This window comes from Letharia columbiana, assembly GCF_014066305.1.
Source record: "Letharia columbiana isolate WasteWater2 chromosome Unknown Sc0000055_s1, whole genome shotgun sequence".
Taxonomy (NCBI): domain Eukaryota; kingdom Fungi; phylum Ascomycota; class Lecanoromycetes; order Lecanorales; family Parmeliaceae; genus Letharia; species Letharia columbiana.
In genome coordinates this window covers 82944-100000 of record NW_023501100.1, presented here as the reverse complement: position 1 = coordinate 100000, position 17057 = coordinate 82944, and the positions used below count along the sequence as shown (strand labels likewise).

The 17057-nt window shown below is 46.7% G+C and overlaps 8 protein-coding genes and 1 non-coding gene across 9 annotated transcripts; 7 read left to right on the top strand and 2 right to left on the bottom strand.

Moving 5' to 3' along the window:
• Positions 1 to 1741: 1741 nt before the first annotated feature.
• HO173_011030 lies at positions 1742 to 1810 on the top strand. Its single transcript has one exon. It is a non-coding gene; the product is annotated as a tRNA-Arg (tRNA).
• Positions 1811 to 2477: 667 nt separating this feature from the next.
• Positions 2478 to 6064, bottom strand: HO173_011029 (uncharacterized protein; the record flags this gene model as incomplete). The annotated part of the gene is made up of 3 exons (XM_037312914.1): positions 2478 to 2650; positions 3341 to 3614; positions 4472 to 6064. The coding sequence occupies 3 exons, from the start codon at positions 6062 to 6064 to the stop codon at positions 2478 to 2480; spliced, it is 2040 nt and encodes a 679-aa protein (XP_037160146.1).
• An 804-nt stretch (positions 6065 to 6868) lies between these two features.
• On the top strand, positions 6869 to 7710 carry HO173_011028 (uncharacterized protein; the record flags this gene model as incomplete). Its single annotated transcript, XM_037312913.1, has 4 exons — positions 6869 to 6914; positions 7017 to 7196; positions 7271 to 7582; positions 7637 to 7710. The coding sequence occupies 4 exons, from the start codon at positions 6869 to 6871 to the stop codon at positions 7708 to 7710; spliced, it is 612 nt and encodes a 203-aa protein (XP_037160145.1).
• A 974-nt stretch (positions 7711 to 8684) lies between these two features.
• HO173_011027 (uncharacterized protein) lies at positions 8685 to 8852 on the top strand (the record flags this gene model as incomplete). Its single annotated transcript, XM_037312912.1, has 1 exon — positions 8685 to 8852. One exon carries the CDS (start codon positions 8685 to 8687, stop codon positions 8850 to 8852), a length of 168 nt encoding a protein of 55 aa, XP_037160144.1.
• Positions 8853 to 9579: 727 nt separating this feature from the next.
• HO173_011026 (uncharacterized protein) lies at positions 9580 to 10036 on the top strand (the record flags this gene model as incomplete). The annotated part of the gene is made up of 3 exons (XM_037312911.1): positions 9580 to 9597; positions 9652 to 9762; positions 9812 to 10036. 3 exons carry the CDS (start codon positions 9580 to 9582, stop codon positions 10034 to 10036), a joined length of 354 nt encoding a protein of 117 aa, XP_037160143.1.
• A 2225-nt stretch (positions 10037 to 12261) lies between these two features.
• On the top strand, positions 12262 to 12462 carry HO173_011025 (uncharacterized protein; the record flags this gene model as incomplete). Its single annotated transcript, XM_037312910.1, has 1 exon — positions 12262 to 12462. One exon carries the CDS (start codon positions 12262 to 12264, stop codon positions 12460 to 12462), a length of 201 nt encoding a protein of 66 aa, XP_037160142.1.
• A 91-nt stretch (positions 12463 to 12553) lies between these two features.
• HO173_011024 (uncharacterized protein) lies at positions 12554 to 12967 on the top strand (the record flags this gene model as incomplete). The annotated part of the gene is made up of 1 exon (XM_037312909.1): positions 12554 to 12967. One exon carries the CDS (start codon positions 12554 to 12556, stop codon positions 12965 to 12967), a length of 414 nt encoding a protein of 137 aa, XP_037160141.1.
• A 255-nt stretch (positions 12968 to 13222) lies between these two features.
• HO173_011023 (uncharacterized protein) lies at positions 13223 to 14423 on the top strand (the record flags this gene model as incomplete). Its single annotated transcript, XM_037312908.1, has 2 exons — positions 13223 to 13657; positions 14361 to 14423. 2 exons carry the CDS (start codon positions 13223 to 13225, stop codon positions 14421 to 14423), a joined length of 498 nt encoding a protein of 165 aa, XP_037160140.1.
• Positions 14424 to 14677: 254 nt separating this feature from the next.
• On the bottom strand, positions 14678 to 16123 carry HO173_011022 (uncharacterized protein; the record flags this gene model as incomplete). The annotated part of the gene is made up of 1 exon (XM_037312907.1): positions 14678 to 16123. One exon carries the CDS (start codon positions 16121 to 16123, stop codon positions 14678 to 14680), a length of 1446 nt encoding a protein of 481 aa, XP_037160139.1.
• Between the last annotated feature and the right edge of the window lie 934 nt (positions 16124 to 17057).

Sequence of the window (17057 nt, the reverse complement as noted above, 5' to 3'; positions counted from 1 at the left end):
AGTTCGATTTGACTTAGAAAAATCCAACTCCATGAATTTAATTCATGGGCCTTTACTTGTAATTATTAATAATAATAATATAATAAATTTACTCTCTATAATCTTATATTAATTTATTTAATTAATATAAGAGAAGTTAATATAATAGATAAATATAAAGAATATTATAAAGAAATTAAATAATAATTAAAATTTTAATATTAAGAATATAATTTAACTCTTTAAGATTTTATAAAGAATATTATTATAATTTAATTTATTATTTTTATTATATTAAAAAGTAAAAGAAGAAATTATAATAAATAAATATAAAGAATATTATAAAGAATATTATAGAGAATATTATAAAGAAATTAAGTAATAATAAAACTTTTAATATTAAGAATATAATTTAACTTTTTAAAATTTTATAAAAAATATTATTATAATTTTTTTTTTTTTTTTTTTTTTTTTTAAATTATTAAAATAAAAAATTTTAATAAAATATTTAAAAATTTTTTTTAAAATTTTTTTAAAAAATATTTTAATAATATTTTTATTTTAAATAATTTTTATAATAATATTAAAATTTATTAATTTAAATTATTTTAAAAAAAATTTTAATTTTTTTTTTTTTTTTTTTTTTTTTTATAAAAAAAAAAAATAATTATTTTTTTAATATAAAAATAATATTATTAAAAATTTTTTTAAAAAAATTTTTTAAAAAAAAAAAATTTTAAAAAAAATTTTTTTTTTTTAAAAATTTATTTTACCTTTTTAAAATTTTATATTATATACTTTTTAATTTTTTTATTAAATTTTTTTTTAAATCTGAAAAAAAAAATTTTTTTTTAATTTAATCTATTAATTCTCTCTATATTAAATTATAATATATTATAATAATAATATTATAAAAGAATAATTTATTATAATAATAATATTTAATAAAGTCTTTAAAGAAGAAATATCGAATAATATATATTTAAATAAATTAAAATTATTTAATATCTTATTCTAAAAGCTATTTTATTTTTTATTATTAAAATTTTATTATAATAAAAGATAATATAAGATTTATACTACTAATTAGTATATTTTTTCTTTTTTTTTTTATATTTTTATACTTCTTATTATAAGAATATAATCTTTTTCTATTTTTTATTTAATTCTAGAATAACTTTTTTATTTTCTATTAAAATTTTAATTTTTTTTAAATTATAGAAAGAAATATAAGCTTTTAAATAGAAAGAATTTTTTAAATTTAATATTATAACTATTAAAGCGTAAGAAATTTAAATATTACTTATTAAAGATCGCTTAAAAACGCTAATCTATTTACTCGATAGCTTTAATTAAAAAAGAATAATTATAAATTAATTTATAAACCTTTACTCGTATATATTAATTAAATAAAAAACTTAAAGTTATAATAAGTATTTAATTAAGATCTTCGATAAGCTATTTAATATAAAAAAGTATTTATTAATTATTTATCTTATATATATATATTAATAAGAATTTAAAAATTAAGAATTTAATTAAAGTTTATTTAATAGAAGATTATATTAGAATATAATTTATATAATATAATTTTAAATATAAAAAAGAAAATAGAAGAGTATAGTTATAAAGATAGAAAAGTTAATAAGAGTTATTCTATATATTAATACGTAAAATATTAGATAAAAGTTCTTTTTAAATACTATCAGTATATATATTATTTTAAGATTTCATATTAAGCTCTGAGAGCGAAATAACGAGCGGCCGCGTGGCCTAATGGTTAAGGCGTTGGTTTTCGGCACCAAAGATTTGTGCGTTCGAATCGTAGGTATTATCTTCGTTAATGATTTCTGCCCTTCTAACATTTTCGAAGGCACCGTGGTCGATTCATGCTTTTGCGTCTTTTTTTTTTTTGCTTTTGCAACACCTACAAGACTGACTGACTCTACAGCGTCGCCTGCTTTGATGGCGACAGAAGAGGCTTGATAAAATCGACTCGCAAACTTCCTCGATGGCCTTCTACTTGTCCTCCTTACTCCACCCTCAATTGAAACGGTACTTCATTCAATTACATCACAAAAAGTGCTATCTGCTCGATCTACCATACCCTCATCCGCTGTCAGCGTAAGCAGTCCGACCGCCGAGGACATCACTCTCTACTTCATCGTATTCGTGCTATCTCTGCCTTTCCCAATACCATGGTTCAGAAACTCCAGCTCCTTGGCTCTTTTGCCGCCAAGGTCGGACTCGAGGGAACTTTACCCACCTATTCTTCCAAAATCCAGACTTGAGTTTTCCTCCAACGAAGAAGCCTTTTCTCTCTGTCTTTCTCTCCCTCCATATAAATACATTCCGCAATTCCAGACCCAACCGCCCACACTCACTCCACCTCGCTACAAGACTGCCCTCTGTCATCAGCGGACCGACACTCTCTGCACCACTCCATCGACCTTTGTTTGGCTTTTGTGCCGTCGCTCCCATATCAGCCCATTCTCATCTCATCCCCACCCAGCAAAGTCATGCTCGAACCCTCCGAATTCCTCGACTGCCTCCACACCATCTGGCTCTTCACCCAATTCGCCTTCATCGTCGTCTGCGCCGTCGGCGGCGCCGCTTGCCTGCTGGTCCTGCTCGTCTACCACGCCTTTCTCTGCGCCGGCGCGTGTGCCTACTGCATGATGAGTCGGGAGGGGATCGCGAGGTTGAAGGCGGAGAGGAGGGGGAGGCGAAGAGTGCTGAGAGTGGGGGTTGCTGAGGAGGAGGGGCGGGGACAGGAGGAGGAGCAGGGGTTGGTGACGGGGGAGGTGAAGCCGAGGGAGGTCGGGATGAGGTATGAGGTTTTGGAGAGTAGGAGTTATGGGACGCTTTCGCTGTGATTGGAGTGGGGAGAGGGGGCTTGGGCGGAGGGTTTGGATGTGGTGCTGTGATTGGAGTGGCGGCTACGAGGGTCAGGTAGAGTGGTGTGAAAACTTGAGACTTTGAGAGCGGATAATGCAGGTGTTTTAGTTTGTGGAACCAATACCATGGGACATACGAGTTCGATGCGGAAGATCCTGGCGTTGGCTGGTACGCCCCGGTCGCTCGGTTCCTCAAACCTTCTCACACGGACAGACCCTCAGACCTCTATCACGGAAGAAGCTCCAAAGAGTATTTCAAGACTTTTGAACTCATGAACACCAAATTCCCACACTTCGAGGACGTATTTGTTTTTTGGGTGCAACAGCAAAACGCTTGTCATCTTCCTCCAAACCAATACGTGACAGGACCTCATCCAACAGCCAGCATCATCTCCCTTGAACAAAGCTCCATCACCAACAGCAACAATGTCACGCACGCAGCCGACGACGTCACCCCTTCCCACGGACAACGCTGCCGGCTTCGTAGCCAACATTTTCCACAGCACCGCGTGCATCGAAGAAGCCTTTCGCCAAGAGGGCGGAGAGCTCCGGTACCTCGAAAAATGCTGGTCGGACTCTGCCATCTTGCAGTTCATCCTCCTCGGCTGGATAGGCATTGTGCTCAAGGTCTTGCTCTTTGTCCTCCTGGCGACATTTCTTGCGTCGTGTATACAAGGTCGACGGCCGTGGTATGTATTTGTGTCGTTCGTCAAAGGGGCTGGGAGCATTCTTGGGGGCCTTTGTTCGTGCTTTGAGTTGGATGATGAGGAGAGGCAGAGGGAGATGGCAGGGGAGACGGAGAAAGGGTTGGGTATCGTTTGGCAGGAAGAGAGAGAGGGCGGGGGATACTTTGGGAGCCCGAAGGAAAAGGTGCTTATAGAGAGTTCGAAGCAGAGCTTGACCCATGTGCTGACTTTGAGGAAAGGTCTAATTCGGCCGGAGAAAGCGGAGAGTGAGGCCAAGGCCGGCGAATGAGCTGGCGTGGGATGAAGCCTTTAGAAAGATTGAATAGAAGGAGAAGCAGGGGATGACGTCGACCGTGGATCATCGTAAACGTTGTGCGCTTCATTTTGCTTCTGAGATGGAAAAAAGGGGGGGCTAGTAAAATGGGGCCCGTCGGAAGAGGATGAATTGAAAGTTAATGTAAGGACTGTGAAGAGACTGCGGGAAAAGGCGAATGGTAGTGAATATCTTGCTCGGACCTTGCAGAAGGTCGCAGGCACAGCAATCACGAGTGGGCACGGCAGACAGATGACATATTCTCAAAACTCTCACCCGTTCCCATCCTCTGCAATAACATATCGCTTAAACAGATCGTGTGTAACATGACGTGACAGTGTCGTCGGCGCTCCTTTTTAGGGGCTGGTATCCATGAGGGACACCCGGTCCGAAACAAACGTGATAAAACTATATTGACATGAAGATATACTTTAGATTTGTGTGATGTCGAAATTCCGCTGGGATTATGTCGTTCACCCCAAAGAGTGCTCTAAGTTATAATCGAGAACGGAAGGCAAGAGACAGGAAATGGCTAACAATCAGGACAAGGTGCAGCCACCTGCCCACCAGCCCGACTCCCTCCACAGCTCGCATACCGCAATCTCTCGGTCTGTCGATAACGAGCGCATAGCTCTATGTAGGTGAAGATCAGAATGGCCATTGGTGGAGACGATGTCTAAGTGCCCCGTTTCAGGCTGATCTCCTAGGGGAACAGTGGGGATTGAAGGGGCCTCTGAGGGAGAATGTACGGCACTGCCAATGGTGGCAGCGGTAGATTCCGTGCGTCTTAAGATCTCTCGCGCAGCAAAGACACAGCCACCGTACGCAAATCGGATTAGCGAGTCCCCAGTCAAGCTTCCGATGGCAAAGACACCCGGGGCGAGTTCCAAGCTCTTCTCGGCTCTAGACCTCAAGGTAGGGCCGGAGATGGCGGGTCGAGGATTCATTGTTTCATCCAGCGTACCAAGGACTTCCCTTGCAAGGCTGTTGTCGAGGTAGTTCAAAGACCCTCGCCTTCCAATCACATATTCCATATTGGAGATCTGTCTTTGTAGCATCGTTCCGTCTCCTATTTCTAGGCTGACATATGCAGTTTCGCCAGATACCGCAACATCCTTGATGTAGGTATTTGGTAGACCTTCGTAGAAGTTGTCCCAATCACGCTCCGCGAAGAAGGGATTGGATTTTCTTCTCCTTAACGGAGAGCTATTACCGCTGCCGCCTAAGACTTGTTTTGCAGCTAGCTTCATGCGCCTGTAGACACCCGCGTACTCAGGGTATGCGCGTGGGTGACATGCTCGGAGGGGCGAGGGACGATTCTCAGGATCCCACTTGAAGATGTGGATGATCTTGCGATTAGCCGGGGTGGAGATGATGACGTCGGCAGCGGTGAAACCCGAGCCGACGACGAGCAATGGTACATCACTCAAGACATTGGGCCTAGGCACGGCGTACAGTGGAAGTAAGGACGGGCGTGGAGGGATCAAATTGGAGAAGATGCCGGAGGCCAGGACGAGATGTCTGCATGTGATGTTGTGCGACCCAACGTGGAAGCCAGCGTGAAGTCTGCGAATGGCTCCCACTTCCACATTGGTGTAGACCGAATCCTGAATTCCAGTCTCTTCAGAATATGCCGCAAGATATCGGGCGACCTCTCGTCGCGTTGGTCGGTGGAATTTGGGTACCGCTCCATCTCTTGTCTTTTTATAGTGCTCCTCGAAGCTATAGCCTGGGAGTGACAGCATCTCAGCGTAGCTCAACGCTCCAATGTCCCAGCTCGCGGATACCGGATTGTCTGCCCATTGCCCACCAACTTGGGCAGTGTCGCCCAAAACCACATGTGGCACCTTCTTCCCCGGCTCAAGCCTCCATTCCAAACATGTATTGTATTCCTCAGGAACTGTATCGGCCAATGGGCGGATCAAGGTATCGAGGAGGACATTGATGGGAAGGGCTTGGGATGAGTTGAAGAGACGCGAAGCTGCAAAGTGAGCGGTGAGGTCGTACACATCAACATCGAGGAGGCAGGGCGACTCTGAGAGCTTCTTGTGCAGGATAGGATCTGGATGGGGACTGGTGGGGTTGTAGAAGGGTGTGTTGCCGTGGAGGATGAAGGATAGGATGAGGGCGGAGGGGCCGTTGCCGACGATGACGGTGTCGACATGTGCTGGGAGAGCCTTGACGGCCATGCTGTAAGGGTGGGCCATGCCTGGGCTTGGTCCTCATGAAGAATGAAGATGAGTTGACATGGTGTAGTGCTTCATCGTGGAAGAGTCACGGTTGATGTGGTGGGCCAGTGATAGTTTGGAAGGACAAAGCCTTGTCGAAGCTCACAGCCCACATCTTCTTTTTTTTTTTCTTTTTCTCAGGAGAAAGTTGTGAAGTGTTGGAATGAGGAGATCAGATAGATACTCATTCCCACGCTTCTTACTGCCCTTTGACTGAATGAATTTGTAAGCGGACATAAGGATACCCTCGAGACAATCAGATACCGAGCCCATTGGCCAATCACGGAATCACGGTGGATGGTGCCTCGGATCGGAGGAACGATCTTCCGATCCCTCGGCTAGTCATCCCTATTGCATGAATGTTTAGGTACTCTAGACGTACCGTATCCTTACTTTGCCCGCAGAAACGTGCAGTATGTTCTAAGTTTGATGGTCTTCAATCCTGCAGAAAATCATCCAAGGTGACTCTACGCTGGGGCCGAAAGGTGTCAAAAAAGGTTTGTGACTGAGGCTCTCAAGCTTCCATCTGGCGAGTTGTGTGGTAGAGGGTTTTGTACCCTGGTAACCCCTCAGGCCTGAGTGGAACGAGGATCACTGTCACTGGTTGTGCAACAGCCACTTTTCTTTCCTCTTTTCTCTGTCACTCTCTTTCTTTCTTTCTTTCTTTCTTTCTTTCTTCCATTCTTTCTTTCTTTACGTCTATCTCCTTACTCTACTCCACTCCACTGGTCACTACCAAATATAAAACCCTCAAAGGAACTAATCATGTCTCAACCCAATTCCGCTCATCCTTTCACCAAGCTCACCCATAGTGAGCCCTACTCTGCCATCTCATCATCCCGGCCTTCCCTATCTGCCAAGGGAAAAACCATACTAATTACAGGCGGGAGTGAGGACATCGGCTAGACTATAGTTGCAGCTTTCGCAGCTGCGGGAGCGGCCAACATCATCAGTCTGTCGCGCAGAGCCGAGCTGTTGGAGGAAGCCAAGAAGAAAATCGCACAAGCACACTCCGCCACCCATTTCCACACCTTTCCTGTCTCCATCGATGACGCCGACAATGTCAAATCCATCTTCGCTCAAGTCCGAGCCAGTATGAAGGAACCAGATGTCCTGGTCCTTTGTGCCGCGCATGGCCATCCGCCACAAAACCCTTGAGCGTACCAGTAGACAGCTTCTGGAAGGATTTCGCGATCAATGTCAAAGGCAACTTGAATGTCGTGACCGAGTACTTACGCCCGGAGACCTTGATCAAGGAGAAGAAGATCATTACCGTCTCTACTACTGGAGCGCACCAACGCATCCCAGGCATGGCAAGTTACGGAGCGAGCAAAGAGGCCCTCGTGCACATATTCATGCACCTTCAAGAGGAGCACGCCGACAAGCGTGTTCGCATCACCAGCTACCATCCAGGCGCTATCCTCACGCCTGGCGCGAAAGCTTATGGGTTCGAGACATACCCCATTCCTTGGGAGGATGGTGAGCAGGACTCGGTCTGCAAAATGGATGGTACAAGCTAACGCCTTTTTAAAGTCAACCTCCCTGGCCAATTTGCTCTCTGGCTTGCGTCCAAGGAGGCCGATTTTCTGGTTGGCCGTTTCGTCTAAAATAGTTTTTTTTTTTTTATCCACTCGGACGTTGATGAGCTCAAAGCGAGGGCCGAGGAGTTCAAGAACAGCGACCCTCTCAAGATTGGTGTCATTGGTGAGCCTGCTGCGCAAGCCAACGTGAAGAATACTACAACATAGAGAAGTTTGAGGATAGAAATATCATGCTTCATCTCAGAAACGAATTTCGATGTAGTCATATGTGTCGTCTCGTCGGAATCATTGCAAACCCACAGCCATCAGCCTACAGTATTGATCTGCCCAAAATCATTTCCTCATCTCTTCATTTGAGCTACTTCCTCATTGCCGGGATTCATTCACAGGAATCGCCACGGATTTTAGTCATTCCTTTCCAGCTTCACCGTGCGGATAACCTTTTCCAAGAGACATCTCCCAGTACTCTAAACCCCATCCATCAAACTTTCTTTCTTCCTACACACTCTCTTATACACCAACACTGTTCTGCAATTTTCCTTGGAAGTATGACAAGACCTGCCCGTATCTCTAGATACATACACCATGTACACGCATTCTCTGAATCGAAGTATTCACATTCGACACCTAGAAAACTCTTTAACATGATCAAGATGACAAAGGTTAGGCAAGTAAGTACTGCTTGTTTGGATGGGAAAGACTGGACTGTTACAAGTTACGGCTGATACTAGCTAATTATCTCTCATACTAATTGATACCAAGCCGCTCGCGGTCAAGCCTGGCCGCTATGGGGGAGTGCTCGTTAATACTGTTGGGGACGTTCAAACTGGTGGTGACCAGTGCGAATATTGCCAGAACCAGGTCGGCTTGTTTGCGGACTGCGTCACTTCGATAAAAGGAAAGGTGGTTTCTGCGGGAACTGTTACTTCCAGGATCGCACTTCCCTCAAAACTATTCACTGTTCGTTGTTGGAAGTCGACGGCCATAATGTACTCTATATACCCAATCCCACGGGCATGGGCGGAACTAGAGTTCTAAACATGCCAACCAAGGAGACGATCGTGGATGGATACTCTCTGCACGATGCGGCGAAAAAGGATGACAATGGGTACGATGACCAGACAGAGGAGCCACACGGTACTCTGAAAGTGATAAAAGAGAAGCCAGAAGCGAAAGTTCAACAGGAGGAAGTCACGCCAGTGGAGTAGCCGATGGCAGCGGGGACAAGGAAAAGTCGACAGCCAAAGAATGCACCCGGCCACTAATTTCATGCAATCAGACACAGAAGGACCTTTCCCCTTCGGAACAGGGTCTTTCCCCCCAGAGCCACTCTTCCTATTTACATCTCCTCGCATGCAATCGAAATCCTCCTGCCGCACCCCCAACGAATTCGCCTAAACGCCACAAAAGCTCGGGCCACGCATGGATTAGCCAAAAGGCAATTGTATGACTCAGTTATTCTACACGAAGAAGATCCTGCCTTGATACCCCAAAGAGCTGCAGAAACCCGGGCGAACAACGGGTAGAATGTGCATTGTTCAAAGTCACGGCACGCGCTCAGCAATGAATTACGAACGGGCGCATAAACGGAAGCATGACATCGAGACTCTAGAACATCCGGGGCAGTCGCCGGACCAGAACCCTATGGAAGCCCTGTAGAACAGAGTTCGCCGTAGGAAGTGGAAGACATAAATGACTCAGAAAGAGTCATTCTCCGGGTCTTGGCTCTGGAGGCAGTCCAGGCCAGAACCGATGAGATGCCTGATTGATGGGTTTAGCTTGTGAACAATGGTGGTAAAAGTATCAAGTCAGCAACATGGTGAACGAATAGCTCTAGATAGACAGAAGTATAGCAATTCGGTCATGAAGAAGCTCTTTTTCAATCCGGAGAGAAGGGGAAAGACTCGATGATTGGTCACTTGAAGCTCTACGCCAATGTCGCGGAGTCAAGCAGTGAGCAGCGCTGTTGGGCTTTATGAGGGTATGTGCACTGACTCATTGATACAGATGACAACTCCTTATGTCTATTCAACTACGGTATCCTCTGACACGATCAAAATTCATCCACGCCTGACCCATCATCAGCACCCTCTGATACGCAGCTCTCGCTCCCTGATGGTGAGACGATCCCATTCGACCGACTCCACGCTTTGCTGATAAGGTCTAGAATACGACTAAGAGAATAGTAACATTGAGGATCACGAGGATGACTACGGTTCCGAGTCTAGCAAAGATGGCAGGGCAGACTCCATCGGAAATTTCCAACCACCGAGAAGCAATGCCAGACAGGGCCCAAACATTGAGGCTGTTTGCGAGCTACATCCGTATTCCGGGAAAGTACGAGAGCGGTTTGAAAAAAAGTGGGGAGTCGAGGCGCAAAATTGGCTTGTAACTCCAGAATGTGGCAGAGGTGGAGGAATCGGAAGCGAGTCTCCCAACCAATCTCAAAAGGAGCGATGATTAAATCAGAAAAGCCCACCAAGATGTTGACAAAAATCTATTTGGAAGTCATTTACGAAGATTCGCATCTACACATGGCTCTAAGTACACAAATGATCTACATTCGGAGGGTGACAGTAGAAGGAAAAGTCTTTAGAGTAGAAGAATCAGAATCATGGCCAAAAGATATCTACTCGCGAAAAAGAAGGATAACGATCTCGATCTTGAGGAGATAGCCCTTCACGATAAGTTTGAGATTGTGTTTTGCCGAAGACGATGATCGCCATGAGATAAAGCTCAACGAGTGACTTGCAATTTCAATAATCACCAACGCAAAAGCTGCGACTAACATGCAACAGGCTTGATTTTACACCTCGTGCACTGTGTGCATCTACCGGAAAGGACGATCCAACCAATATACCCCGCTCGCAGCAAACTTTTTCACGAATGGCTTCTCGCGCGAAGGTGAAAGACATCACCTTCCGACCGCTCTTCTGAAGGTATCAATCACTTCCCGAACCAGGCTACAGATCTTCATGCATGATTTGCCACGGATTAAGAGTGGTTTTCTATCAAGGCCCTCGCCAGCTTAGTCTAATGCCACAACGAGCGACGGAAAGTTTGCTGGTTGATGGTTGGTACTTAGTTGGTGATTAGGGTGGTGGAGTAAGAAAACAAAGTGCTAGGAAAGTAGGCTGCGCTTCCACTAGGATATGAGCTACAGCTCGAACAACTAGCTCAGCGTTGACTTGCTACCCCTCTCACGGTTCTTGAGATTGTGAAGACTTTGGTACGGTTTCCAGAAGAGCTTTCAAGAGCCTCTATATTGCGATATTTTCTCGGCACGATGCAAAAGCTACTGCCAAAACCTACACTATATCAGCTTGAAGGAGACCAGCATAAAATCCTTGAGTTTCCCGGCCTTGCTAGTAATCAGGAGAGTCTTTACGAAAGTACGAGTACTCCGTAGAACAAAGAGAGCCTTCGTAGAGCTGAGCTACTCTAATCGTCACGTGATGACACGAGTGCCAAGAGTGCCAAGCCCCCACTGAGCTCGGAGCTACCCCTCCGAGCCCTCCTCTATGCCCTCCTGCCTTCACCATCTCTATGCTTCAACATCTTTTCACTCTCCATCCTCACACCACTGCTTTGGATGTTGTCCCCCGGAGCACCCTGAGCGGTAAAGAAACCCACAATGTTGGACCATCCAGCAGCTGACCGAATCCCATGTGAACAGTGGTCGCCTTCACGCCTTTACCCAGCTTCCCCAGCTCACAGCAGCCTCTGCCCGAGCAGTCTCACCTTTCCTCCATTGTCTCTCCTCACAACAAAATACCACTGTCCGAAGACTCAAGCTAGTCGACTGCGAGAGCGATTCATCGTATCCCCAGCCAATCTCAGGAAGTACCCAGTCATAGCGCGGCAGGAACCATGGATGCCACCGCAGGCCTCAAGCGAAAGCCGGAAGCTGGGCAGACAGAGGCTAGAAAGAGGCGGGCAACAGAAAGCCCATGCCGAGACGTCCTTGAGATGGAGGGTGATATTGGTAGTGACAAGGATATGATTCAAGAGCGGAAATAAGCGTGTTGCTTTTATGGAGCAAGAAGATGAGCATCCACAGCCTTTGTAGCTCAACGGTTGAGCGGAGAAATAAGCGACTCGGACGAGGAAGAGGAGGAGGATGAGGATGAGGATGATGAGTTTACACGAGGAGTCCTTGGGGGATTTCAACGAGCTTAGCGAGCAAAGAGACAGCGTTGAAGACGACGAACGAGGGCGATAAGGACGATGGGGACTATGAGGGTCCGAGGAATTCAAGTGGCTCAAATCTATCAACATCCCAATCAAGGCCGACGATTCTGCAGACTCTCCTCGAATTGGCTTTTGTGAAGCCAAGCTCACTGATCGCGACTACATCCGAGCCACCTTCCATCGTGACATTGAGGAGCCCTCAAATGATACTGCGACTGTTGGGTTTGGTGTCTTCAACCGATGAGGCTGCCTCAAGCCCGAGTTTCTGAATCATCCTGTCAAAAAGGGAACAGGTGTATGGGGGCCGGAGCTGAACGACCGACGATTCCTGCTGATTGAGACCCTTTCTATTAAGGAGACTATCAGCGAAAGGGCTATGGCAAGAAGCTCTTTGAACAAGTTTGGGGAAAAGCCCAGAATCTCGCTATGCAAGAAGACAAAGACCGCAGGGCTGCTCGCAAGGGGAGACTCGAAGAGGTCTGGGAAGACACCCGCACCGAAGGCGAGAAGCCCACAGAGACCGACGATGATTTCCTTGATCGATTGACAAATCTTCCGACCGGATCAGAAAGCCGCGTTTGGTTGCAACTTCGCTATTGTCTGGGCCACTGTTCTGAACACCAGTGAGGTCGAAGCTGAAGCGGATAAGCTCTCGTCCACTGAACGGGAGCTATTCTATCAGAGTAAGCAGGACGCCTTGGAGGACTTCTGAAGAGCCATGGGGTTCCGGCGCATTGGCTCGAGCTCGTTCTTCTGCTTAACAAAGAATCCAGGTCATGCCTCTCACTACCTGCTGCCACGAGATGACTATACACGCCCTGCCGCTCTAGAAGCGTCTGCTCGTGCAGAGGGTCAAGACTTCCCACTCATGGATCCTGTTTACGACCCGAACGCTTGGGAACAGAAGAAGTACAACGATGCTGAAACAAAGGAGCTGCTGGAGGCTCGCCTTCAGTCTTACCCTGGGACGGACCCCACATGGATTTCTTCTGATAGACATAACAACAACATACTGCACGTCTTGGCTCGGACAGCCAAGTCGAGTCGCTTGCTTGGGCTCTTAGCCTACCTTTTGCTGATAACCTACGATCGGCTCGCAACCTTGAAGGAGAGACACCGTTGGATGCATTGAGATGTCCGCTCGGGTCAAACAGAACATGGAAATAACGCAGATTGGCCGAGGTCGTGATGTCGGATCTATTCTCAGGTTTTACACCAAGTCAAGTCGAATGTCTTAGGCTGCTAGAGAACCTAAATCTCTCTGCTGATGAGCTGATACGCCTCGCCTTCGGGTGCAATTGTGGACAATGCCTAGGCGGGTCTCTGAGCCCTCGAAATCTGTTTGCCCTTCTCTGTCAGGCTGAGATAAATCATGATATGCTCAACGATGAGTCATATACCAACTATATACCTGACATGGACTGGTGCCAATGGCGAAAAGACATGTTTGAACATCTTGTTCCCAGCGTCAGAGCCAATTTACGAACAAACAAAGTCTTTGCGCCAGGGCTTCACAGATCTTTTCGGCCACGTCGCTGAGATGCTACGAGCCAAGAAGCTGCCCTTGACGGATGCTGTCCTCCACTACGCGGCAGGTGAATGGCCGTCCCACGTCAAGAATTTCCTGCAACGAGGCGGAACAGTATACGCAGTCGTGCAAGCCTGTTTTGACTGTGCCATGAATCAAGACATCTACCTGGGGGACGGCGAACATCACCTCACCTTCCAAAAAGACATTGACGCAATGCCAGCCTGCAGAAACGATGGAGAATTCGTCTTCGCCCGCCGTCAATGTCGGAGATTGGAAGGGTTGCCCGACGAGGTAAATCCGAGAGTCGGGATAGGAGGAACCTGGGATGGGTTGGTCATTTCACGGCACTTTTGAGAGTCTGCTTCTGTTCGTTTTGCTTGCTTCTATGCTGAGTTCGAAAGCTCTTCGTCTCTGGCAGTCGTGTTAGAAGGGTGCAGGGACTGGCTGGCGAGAGTATCTTCATGACGAGCTTCAATTGCACTGCTAGCAGATCATATAACATTGCAAAGCTAGCATGTCACATTCTCAGTATAGCTACTTTCGCATCCCAATCCACTCTGCTCCATTGCTTGAGGTAGTATCGCTGGCCCATCTCACGCCCAAGCACTTGGTCGGTACCGCATGGAACATTTCCCTGTAAGTGCGCGTCTTACGCTTTCGAGCGGTATATATTGGTACGTGACACATATCAGTCGCTTTGTCAAGCAAACGTGCCCTTACCTACCTACAGCACCACGACTCTCTTGCCGTTGCTCCGCTTACCCCAAAGGACGACACGTATGCAAGTGAAGTGCCTCTGTCAATCTTTATCTCTCCACCCAAAAGACGAGTCGCAAACGGTTGATCGTGAAGCTATCTTGTTCCAATACCGTGACATCTCATATCGATCATTCACTTCAAACCTACCATCGAGGAGCCGAAGCAGCCAAAGTACTTTTCAGCTTTACCAGTGCATATGGAACCAAAATCTTAGGATATGCTAACGGAGACGGAGCCCCATGATAAGCTCCCCGCGTCCAGTGCCTCCACCAGCAATCCTACGTCCAACGAGACCTGACTTCAGATGTATTCCTGATGGGCGATGAGGCAAGAGTATCATATATGTTGTTCACGGACCTTGGTATCGCTCGGATACTCGCCTTGTGGGAGTAAGACTTGGCACACAATGGGTCATTCTCGAGGCCCAGTCCCTAGTCAGGGAGAATTGGAAAGGTCAAAGCTATGGATGGATGCACACGGAGTCTCGATATGTCATTATTTGACACTCCATGTTTGGTATAAAGAAACAACAAGACAATTTGCTACGGTTGTTCAAGTGTTTCCATGACAAACAATCAGATCAGAGCCTCCCTCTTCGGCCGTTGTCGTGGTCAAAGGCCCCAAGTACGCCGCGGGCACGTCCTCACTTGGAATCCCATTCCCTCCGCAGTCGTCTGCCTCATAGCCATACTGTGGCTTGCACAAGTTCCACCCATACTCACCGGTAAATGCGCAATCCTTGTCCAGCGGTGCGCACGACTGGTCCCAGACGCAGACCTGCACATTACTGATGCATCGCGGGACCAAGGTGACCGGGTCCAAGGTCGGATCGTTCGCGCCTCCGTACACGGCCACGTAATCGGCGCAGGCTTTGGCGCCGAGGAACAAATCGGCGCCCGTGGTCCAGCCGTTCGAGAAGAGGGTTTCCATCAGATCGTAGTAGTTGATCTCCATGTTGCGGAGAGATGACAAGCCGAAGGCTGCGTTGGTGTCCGGGTCGTACCACCAGGCGCTGCAGACGCCGTATTGGTCGTATGAGCCACATTGGATGAGGTCCGTGGTGGTCATGGACCCGTTGCTGGCCAGCTCCTGCGGGTTCGTCTCCCGCGCCAGAGTGATGATGATGTTGCTCGCCGTCAAACAGGACGACACAATGTACGTTTCGAGGGCCTTTGTCAGGTTTGTGGTTTCGGCTTCCAAGGAAGCGCGGGGTGCGATGAAAGAACCATTGGCTGCGAAGAGATTGAAGCTTGTAAAGTCTTGTTGGACCAGAGCGAGCGCGTTGGAGATATTCTGCTGGTATGTCGTCTTGATGGTGCTGAGACCGTCGTAGATGTTGCTGATTTGGACTACCTCCGAGTCAAGCGTCCCTGTGGGATTGAGCTGTTTGAGTAACCCCGGCGATTGCCGCATGGCTGTCTCGGTGACGGATGTAACAACCTTCCCAAGTTCGGCGGGCAGGGTAAGCAAAGGCGCGAAAGCTGTCAGTGCTTGCAGGAAGTCCCCGAGAGATTGTTCCTGCTGCACTTCCGGGTTGATGGTTTTGACAATCTTGCCCACGGGGCCGCTGGCAGACAGATCTGCGTTCTCGATCGCTTCGTAGATGGATTCGAACCATTGCCATATAGCGAAGATCGTGTAGAGGGTATAAGCTTGTTGCGGGGTGTACCCAGTGAAGTTTTCGGGATAGTCGCACATGTTCGGTCCCGTGGAGTCGCACTGCTGTTCTTCCACTCCGACTGACTGCTGATAGCATGACACGAAACTGGTGTTTGCACCGCTACATGCTGCTTGATTGGTTTGCCACCAATCAGTCAAAAAAGTTGCCATTCCCAGCTCCTCCCAGCATGTCTGCGTGAGGTTTTGTCTGAGATCCGTACAGTTGCCGACATTTCCTTTGGATAAGATTGGATATGTCGATGATGTCACAGGGGAAGCATCCGATGTCAAAATGCAGGTAAGGGTGGCGTAGAGCAGAAGCAGCCACGATCTGAGCATCGCTTTAGGCGGTGTAGTGTCTGGCTAGGAGCAAAATTTGCAGCAAGTTGGTGAACTTGAACAGGCGTAATAGAGAAGGTGGTTCGTTGAGAGTCTGACGGTAGAAGAGGGTTGAGAGCAAAACGAAGGTGTATAGATACTTTACCTGAAGGCAATGACTGCGTTGCTTGAATGATAAGATAAAGTTGCTCGAGGCTGACTTTATACAAGCTGACGGCACTGACGCATCTCAGTGGCTCTTACCTAGACTTCCGTTGGCTTACCGCTCATCCATCTATGGTTTGTTCCACAAGAGTGGGCTACAATCTCTTCATTCCTACAAGGTTCAAACAGGTTGGGAAATTGAAGCTGAATGCAGGATCTGACCCACCGCCACGTGGGCATATGGATTGGGTGGAGTATCATACACCAGGAACCCGATCGCGGCCAGTCTAACGTAGGGTTAGGAGCGAGGACGGAAACTCGATCAAGCCAACGGGGGAATTTTCGTGGGATGCGGCAACCCGGCAGAGTGGGTACGATATGGTTGCGTCGAATACGAGCTAGGACTACCATTGTCGAATATTTTGCCATTGTGAGCCCACGGGCACAGCGAAGAGCGTACACAATATAAGCGCAGGTTCGCAATTGGCGCAGCGCTTACGCTACAATAAAATTCTGCCCTGATGCGATGTTTCAGGGTCCGCAGAAGGGTGTTCGAAGGGCGTTATCGGAGCAGGAAGGGTCTCGTAGTTCGAAGGTCGAATTGGATTTGAGTGAGATACTCTAGTATAGAGCGGGTATCGGTGATCCTCTGCCAACTCGGTGAGTGGCGTGGGAGGTGCCATGTGAGCTTCGGGAGATGGACATTTCTCTCCTGGTGTTGTTCTCGCAAGAGAACGGTTAATGTACGCTTTACATGATTGGCTTGATCGACCTGAACATGCAGACAAAA